Source organism: Rattus rattus, chromosome 3 (assembly GCF_011064425.1).
Source record: "Rattus rattus isolate New Zealand chromosome 3, Rrattus_CSIRO_v1, whole genome shotgun sequence".
In the NCBI taxonomy this organism is placed as follows: domain Eukaryota; kingdom Metazoa; phylum Chordata; class Mammalia; order Rodentia; family Muridae; genus Rattus; species Rattus rattus.
The window spans coordinates 47721053-47730207 of NC_046156.1; the positions used below are offsets into that span (position 1 = coordinate 47721053).

General features: G+C 37.7%; 1 protein-coding gene across 1 annotated transcript; it reads right to left on the bottom strand.

Moving 5' to 3' along the window:
• Positions 1-290: 290 nt before the first annotated feature.
• Positions 291-3471, bottom strand: LOC116895356 (60S ribosomal protein L23a-like). The gene is made up of 2 exons (XM_032896654.1): positions 3452-3471; positions 291-723 (listed from the first exon to the last, which is right to left on the bottom strand). Exons 1-2 carry the CDS (start codon positions 3469-3471, stop codon positions 291-293), a joined length of 453 nt encoding a protein of 150 aa, XP_032752545.1.
• Between the last annotated feature and the right edge of the window lie 5684 nt (positions 3472-9155).

Below are 9155 nucleotides of genomic sequence, written 5' to 3' on the forward strand. Positions count from 1 at the left end.
TGCAATTATTAACATATGTTATATATACTGTTTATTATCTGTAGAAATTGAGCAATAGAGCTGATTTACTCATGCTTTATCATTTATTATTTATAATACTCTTATGGGCATACTATTACAAATATTAATGTATCTATTTAATATATGCACAAATTGGATGACAAATTTGGCAAATTGAATCAAATTGTACAGCAGTGAAATAGCAGTTAGTAAGATCATCAATACTATATCTTTTTTTTTGTTATGGTGAAAAAGACCTGTATATTTAGAATTAGCCATCTGAACTCACTTTAGATGATCACAATCTCCTTGGCAACATTTAGGGCATCATAATCAGGAGCCAAGCGAACATACACCTTCTTCTCTCCATCAGTGACTTTGGCCACTTCAATGTCATAGAGTTTCTTCATGGCCTCCTGTTTGATCTGGTGCTTGTTGGCCTTGACATCCACAATGAACACAAGTGTGTTGCTGTGCTCTCTTTTCTTCATGGCTGACTCAGTGTTCAGTGGGAATTTGATAACAGCATAGTGGTCAAGCTTGTTTCTCGTGGGTGCACCCTTTCGAGGATATATTGGATGCCTCTGGAGCCACAAGGTATTGGGCCACCAGAGAGTGGGTGACGTTCGGATCTTACTTTTGTGACCGTGGACACCTTTCGCCACTGCCTTCTTAGCTTTCAAGACCTTCGCTTTGGCTTCAGCTTTGCGGGGCAGGACCTTTCTTTGCTTTCGGTGCCATCTTGGCGAAAGCGATACTGTATCTTTAAAACTTCTAGGTAACTACCCTTGATCTTTTAAAAATAAGTATAATCAACAAAAACTCATTTTGACTTAGTTTCCGTGCCAATTATGTTACTCTAAACACAATGCACTGTCATTTTGAGGCATTAATTTGACCTTTTGAAATGAAATGTCCAGTATTATTTAAAAAAGGAAACTAGTCAATATAAATAAAGCAACTCCTGTCCCATGTGTGATGTACATTATTGGTTACATCTCATTTCTGAATTGTTTGTATATTTCACCTTATTAAGCCATGTGCTCTGGTGATGTTTACTGAAAAAATGAATTATTTTGCAAGTGAAAAAATTATAGTTGTTATATTTTCACACTTCAACCTCATAACCAAAGGGAGTGTTTTGTGCAAGAAGAATGTCTGCAAGAATCCTTACATATTTTTTGTAAGCTCTTTAGCCAGCTTTAATGATATTAAAATATTTAGGTAATTTAAAAATGTTGGAGAGCAAGTAGAATAATGCATGAAAGCAATAAATAAATAACCAGACAAATTGTATCTAAAGACAGACTGATAGGGGAAGCATTTGAAAAAGGTTTGACCACAGAGGTTTTAAAATCCATTTGATAGTTTTTATTTGTGGTAGGGAGAAGCTTAAACAGGGGAACCTCACTGCCCTCAGAACAGAGAGGAAGCAGCGATGGCAGTAATAGCAAACTTGCCAGGTCTTGGACCACAATAATAAAATACTGAGCAATCTGGCAGGAGAACACAATGGAAGTACTCAATCCCTGGCTACCTCCCAAGCCCCAACTTATCTGGAGGCAAATCCCCCACCCATCCCCAGGGGGAAATAACATTCTTCTAGCAAGCAGACATCTTGGTTTTATCATTCTCAACTTGGAGGGTGCTTCTAAGACACCTCTATCAGATGCATCCCTCAGAGGATTTGATGAAAATATCCCCCAAACAACCCACCTGGCGTGGAAGTCCCATTGACCTAATTCCCTTTTATGTCAGATTTTCTCTGTGGTGTTAAAATTAAGGTTTTATAAGAAAAGCATACATGAGCTGGATTTCTTGCCTACTTCTTTTGCATTCTTCTGATAATACTTTTGTATTAAGACAAAAGCAGAAATACTTCTATGCAAATCTATGTATGAATTTTTTCAATCCTTTTCTGTAGTTCAATTTTGTCAATTTTTACAAATCCCTAATTCTTGACAGACACATTGGAATTGCTTTCCAACTCATGTTACAAGCATACTACTTTACAGTAACATTGACATGTTTGTTTAAAAAGTCAGAGAAAGGACAATAAGCCCAAGTGAAAATGGATGAGCATGTGACTGCCTTGTTATGCTCTAGTGTTAATTAGAAGTTAAACCTTCTTTTGAGTACTCTCTGATTTCACTAGTTTTATATTTTGGAGAACCTAGAGATAAAATCTCTAAAGAACGTTCAGTCTTTCCTTTTTGAAAATGAAACATTGAACGTGCACGAGGGCAATCAGGTGTTTGTGTGCAGGTGTCGTGACACCAGCCGCAGCTGCTGTGTGTGAATGGCTGCAGTGATTTTATCATATCCAGAGGGTAGATGTTCATAGAGCTTCTCTCTACCCTCTGACTTCTCATATTCTTTCCTACCTTTCTTCCTAGATGTTCCTGAATTTAGAGGGATGGTCTCTCTCTCTCTCTCTCTCTCTCTCTCTCTCTCTCTCTCTCTCTCTCTCTCTGTGTGTGTGTGTGTGTGTGTGTGTGTGTGTGTGTGTGCGTTTAAGGCTGAACATTCAGCAGTCACTTACTCTTAGAGTTTTGATTAATCATGTGTATCTGTATTAACTAATTCTACCAAAAGAATCTTCAATGACCCAGGCTTAGAGCAGCACTAACTATGTTGTTCTATTTTAGTTATACAGATAAAAATATGTAGAAGGTAGCTTGACAACAATCTATTAGGCAAATAATCAAAAGTTTTCCCAGTAGGACCTAAAAATTCCATAATAGTAATATTTTGACAAAGTTTACAGTACCATAATTTCTTACAGTTGAAAGGGACTCAGATCCAATCAGAAAATAATTGGTTGCCCATCCTCCCAGACTCAGAATCATTTTAACAGTCAGCACTAATTGCCTGAAAGATTGGTATTATAGCATGAAGAGGCAACTGTTGGGTAAAATGGCTGAAGGTCTATTTTCAACTGTAACCTCTATAGAATATTTTCACCACTACACATGTAAAAAAGCAGACATGACACTTTCAGTTCAGTTACAGTTTGATTTTGCTCTACATTTTATCTGAAGTGTGTTATCACGTCAGTGATACGTTGTTACCATGTGTTTCTAGGAGAAGATTAAGGAACAATGGTAGTAGCCTATGTTCTTTGGGGAGCTAATTTATCTACCTAAGCATGCTGAACATTTCTTTTTACTTTTCTTTTTATTTATTCATCATTTTGTTTGTTTTACATTTCAAATGTTATCCCCCTTCCTGGTCTCCCCTGCATGAACAACTCACCATATCCCCCTCCTCTTTGCCATTAAGAGGGTGCTTCCCCATACAACCACCCACTCCAGCCTCACCCCCTTTAGCCTCCCCCTTTTCTGGGGCATTTAAGACTCCACAGAACCAAGGGCCGCCCCTCCCACTAATGCCAGATGAGGCAGTTTTCTGCTACATATGTAGTAGGAGCCATGGACCTACCCATGTATACTCTTTGGCTGGTGGTTTCATCCCTGAGAGCTCTGAGGGATCCAGTTAATTGATTCTGGTGTTCTTCCTGTGGGGTTACAATCCCCTTCAGCTCCTTCACCCCTTCCCCTAACTCTTCCACTGGGGTCCCCAGGCTCAGTCCAAAGGTTGGCTGTGAGTATCTGCATCTGTTTCAGTTAGGTACTGGCATAGCCTCTCAGAGGGCAGCCATACCAGGCTATTATCTGTGAGGACATCTTGACATCAGCAATAGTGTAGGTGTTTGGTGTCTGTGGATGGAAAAAAATCGCATGGTGAGGCAGTCTCTGGCTGCTCCTTCAGCATTTCTCCATTTTTGTTTCTGCATTTCCTTTAGACAAGGACAATTCTGGGCTAAAAATTTTAGATGTCTGGGTGTCCGGCCCTATCTCTCCACTGGGGGTCATGTCTACAAACTAGAGGTGGTCTCTACAGCTTGTATCTTCTCTTTGTTGGCTAATGTCATTCCCATTGTGCCCTGGGATCCTCTCATATCCCTGGTGTCTGGGACTTTCTAGTGGTTCTCCAAGTTTCCCAACCCCCATTGCTGTTTATTCTTATTCATTCCCCTATCCCTTTAGAGTTCTCTCCTGTCTCTTCCCATACGTGGTTTGGCACTCCCCCTTTTTTTCTTCTCTCTACCCTCTTCCACTCAGGTCCTTCCCTCCCTCTGCTTCCCATGATTATTTTCTTCCCCCTTTTAAGTGGGTTTGAGGCATCCACACTTTGACCATGTTAAGCTTCATATGGTATGTGAGTTGTATCATGGGTATTCTGAACCTTAGGGGTAATTTCCACTTATCAATGAATACATATCATGTCTGACTTTTTGGGTCTGGGTTACCTCACTCAGGTTGATATTTTCTTGTTCCATCCATTTGCCTACAAATTTTATGAAGTCATCATTTTTAATAGCTCAATAGTACTCCATTGTGTATCCATGCTTCCTATAAGGAACATCTGGTTGTTTCAGCATCTGGCTATTATAAATAAGGCTGCTATGAACATAGTGGAGCAAGTGTCCTTGTTATATGTTAGAGCATCTTTTGGTTATATTCCCAGGAATAATATTTTCTTTTAAGTAAAGGAGTTCATTGAGAAATCTGTCATCAGTGAAAGGTAAATGCTATAATTTTTCTTTTAAAAAATTCCTTAAATGTTTATATAATGGTCATGGGTATGAAAATTTTTGTTCTCAAATATGCATATAGAAATAAACTAATACATATGAAACATCATTGTGGAATGAACATTTTCAGTACAATCACTATGGCATAAGACAACAGCAAGAGTGGATACTCCAGAATCACTAAATATCCAAAATGAATAACTGTATATGTATTTATTGATATGTCAGAGATTCAGAACACTTACAGAATCAAAGAGATGACATTTCTATGTATTGAAATTTTATCCCTACAGTGATGGGCTCACTCTGTCTCCTATGTTCCTCTTTTTCCAGCCTGGATTTCCCCTGCTTTGATCAAATCCTACTGTCTTCAATGACTAGCCCTGAGGTTTATAGCTTTCCTTCATTGTGAATAAGATCAATAAATAAAAAAAATGTACTCTACTTTTTAAAGGATTTAATGATTGATTTTGGGGGTTTTTTGTTGGTGTTTGTGTGTGCGTGCATGCGTGCGTGTGTATGTGTGTGTGTATGTTTGTGTGTGTGTTTGTGTTTATGTGTGTGTGTATGTTTGTGTTTTGTGTGTGTGTGCATGTGCGTGCATGTGTGTGTGTGTGTGTGTGTGTGTGGTGTGTGTGTTTCTTATAATCATGCTAGAAGAAGCTGGTTCTTATATTACCCTTTTCAGAGGAGTAACGTGTTTACAAACCTGTTTTGTATTAAGGATGTAACTGCTTCCTGTACTATCTCTGAACAGATATAATTACTGTCAATTTACAAGTGAAGAAAAAGGATTCAAGTAAATGAGAGTATTTTCAAAGCGAGATAGTGCTTACAAACCTTACTCCATCTTATTATATTTGTAGGTATAGGAATTAAACTGTATTCCCCACCTCCTCTTGTGGACTAAAGCTTTTATGAATAATGAAAGAACAGAAAATTTATCAACTGAAGAAGCATAATGTAAAGGTGACATGGAGTGCATTCTTTTATAAAATCTACCATGAGAAACACCTGTAGAATGAATCTTTACCCCTTCTAATATTCCATTTACCACTGTATTCCTTCATTGTGTGCTATGCCATCAGGAGATGCTTTGGCGACAGGATTACTAGCTGAGCTTGAGCAAAAGGTCATAATGACACCAAGTTCTCCATAAGCACTTCCATTTATTTATGTATCAATTAGCATATATTAATTATACAAAACAAGTTTAACCATGACACCATTATACATATGTGTAGTATATTTCAAACATATTTATTTCATTATCCTCTCTTATCTTTTCTTCTCTTGTTCATTTCTCAACTACTTCAATGTTGTTTATTTATATGTATTCATGGCCTCTTCCTCCTCTCTCTTCTCTCTCTCTCTCTCTCTCTCTCTCTCTCTCTCTCTCTCTGTGATTTCATTGGGATTATTTATGTTTGAGAGTTTTTAACTGTTACATATATACATTGCCAATAGCCACAGCAGTGAAGAACAATCTTTCATCACAATTGTTATAGTATCGGTGTATAAATAGTATGTATAGTTTTCAGTAAGTGTATACCTCTCATTCCTATGTTAATTTTTAAAATTTATTCTTCTCTCATATATTTTTCCTTCCTCCTTTCATGCTGGTTCCTCTCCCTCATCCACTTTTCTTCCTCTCCTTTCAGAAAAGAGTGGGCCTCTTAGGGAGATAGCAACTAAACATAATATATCAAGTTCAACAATCCTAAGCACGTCCTCTCGTATTAAGGTTGTGTGAAGCAACTCAGTAGGGGAACAGGGTCACAAAAGCAGACAAAACAGTCAGAAACAGCACCCACTCCCACTGTTAGGAATTCTAGAAGAAGACCAATCTACACAACTCTAACATATATGCAGAGGGCCTATGTCAGATCTGTAAAGACACCCTGATTGTTCAGTCTCTTTGAGCACCGGTTAGTTTTTTGGGTTTGCTAATGGTGGCCTTTACCCCTTTGCCATTTTCCTCACCATCTTCTGCAGCCTATTCTGAGCTCCATCTAATGTTTGTCCGTGGATTTCTGCATCTGTTCATATCAGTTGTTAGATGAAGTCTCTCGGATGACAATTATGCTAGACTCCTTCTACAAGTAAGGCAGAATATAATTAGGAAATTTTCATTGAATTTTTGGTATTTGGTTGTATTCTAGGTCACTAGGCTATCCAGACTCTGGTTCCCGGCACTCCAGGCAGTGCCAGATGCAGGCTCCTTCTAGAGGCATAGATCTGAACTTAGACAAGCCGAGAGTTTCCAGTGCATCAAGTTTCTAGCTTGTCCCTGAGATGCCCTCTAATTCATTCTTCTTCATCCCTCTCCAACCTGATCCTTCCTCTGCCTGTCTCTACCAGCCATAGTCTACTGGTAATATCTAGTCTAGTCTAGTCTAGTCTGTCCCTTTCAACTCTACTCTACTCTTTTTCTCCTTTCCAGGGATATTAGTGACTCTCTCTTGTGACATCCTTGTTAACTTAGTCCTTCTGGTTCTGTGGATTGTAGCGTGATTATGCTCTACTGCTGATATCAGCATGTAAGTGAATATATAATATACTTGTCTTTCAGTGTCTGGGTAACCTTATTCATGATGATTTTTTCTAGTTCCATCCATTTGCCTGCAAATTTCATGATGTTAATTTTTAACAACTGAGTAGTACTCCATTGTGTAAATGCACCAATGTTTTCTTTATCCATTCTTTAAATTATAGATATCAAGGTTGTTTCCATTTCTTGGCTATTATGAATAATGTTTCTATGAAAATAGTTGACCAAGTGGTAGTGTGTACCATCCTTTGGGTGTAAGCTGTGGAGTTGTATAGCTGAGCTCTGAGGTCATTTGATCCCAATTTTCTAAGAAATTTGCATATGGATATACAAACTTGCACTCTCACCAGCAAAGGAAGAGTGTTTCCCTTGCTCCACAACCTTGCCAACATGAGTTGTCATTTTTGTTTTTGACCATAGCCATTCTGACAGGTTTAAGATGTCATTTTGATTTTAGTATTTCTGCTACTTAAGAATGTTGAACACTCTTTAAGGGCTTCTTTGCCATTTGAGATTCCCCTGTGGAAAATATTATCTTTAGATCTGTATTCCATTTTTAATATGATTCCTTTGGTAGTTGCTTAGTTTCTTTACTTTTTATATATTTTAGAAATTAACCCTGTATTATATGTGGAGTTATTAAAAATCTTCTCCAGTTTTGTAGGTTGCTTTTTTGTCTTATTAATGACGTCTTTTACCTTACAGAAGATTTTCAGATTCATAAGATACCACTTATTGATTGTTGATTTAGTGCCTATACAATTTATGTTCTGTTCAGAAAGTTGTTTCCTGTGCCAAAGTTCTCAAGGCTATCCACCTCTTTCTCTGCTATAAAGTTGGATATATATGGCTTTATGTTAAGGTCTTTGGTTCAATTTGACATGAAATTTTTGTAGTGTGATAGATAAAGATCTATTCGCATTCTTCTATGCAACCTGTGAGCTTTTCAACTCATGCATTAGTTCCCCGAATTAACAACTCTGAAACTCAAATATATTTACAAATACCTAGGTCATATAGCTAAGCTTATTCTTAGACTAGCTTATAACATAATATCTTCTTTATTCTAATCTGAATTCTGCCATGTTGAGAGTTACCTCTGGTCAGCTCTCATGCATGCCCTCCTTCATGTCACTTGGCAAATGTTCCAGTGCTTGGCTCTATCCTAGAATACTTTCTCCCTGGAGGATGTACCATCTTCTATCCTATACAGAATAGAAGAGGCTCTCTCTTTAATTCCCCATTTAGTCAAATACAAGGTTCTTTCTCTTGCATCAATATACAATAATAGCAAACATGAAAAATTTGAAATAAGATTCACATTCACAACATCCAGTCCATATGTATTTGGCAACTTTGGAGAAAGTCTTAAGGTATCTGTCCTATCCTTGTGAGTTCAAATTTCTACACATTCTTATAATGTACATAGAAATAAAACATTTTCTTAAATTCTAAACAACTTAAACTTATGTGTGAGGTTATAACTATTTACAGAGACTTGATAAGGAACATATATTGCAAGAGTATGCAGAAAAGGAAGGCAAGTAGTTTCTAAAATGATAGAAATGACATCCGGTTCCTATCAGCCTGCACTTCTTTGCTTCATCCATCTTATCTAGTTTGGTGGCTGTATATGTATGGGCCACCTGTGGGGTAGGCTCTGAATGGGCATTCCTTCAGTCTCTGTTCTAAACTTTGCTCCCTATCTACTCCTAAGTGTATTCTTGTTCCCCTTTTAAAGGAGTGAAGCATCCACATTTTGGTCATCCTTCTTGAGTTTCATGTGTTCTTTGTATCTAGGGTAATTCGAGCATTTGAGCTAATAGCCACTTATCAATGAGTGCATACTATGTGTTTTTCTGTGATTGGGTTACCTCACTCAGGATGATATTTTCCAGTTCCATCCCTTTGCCTATGAATTTCATGAAGTCACTGTTTTCATAGCTGAGTAGTACTCCATTGTGTAGATGTACCACATTTTCTGTATCCATTCCTCTGTTGAAGGGC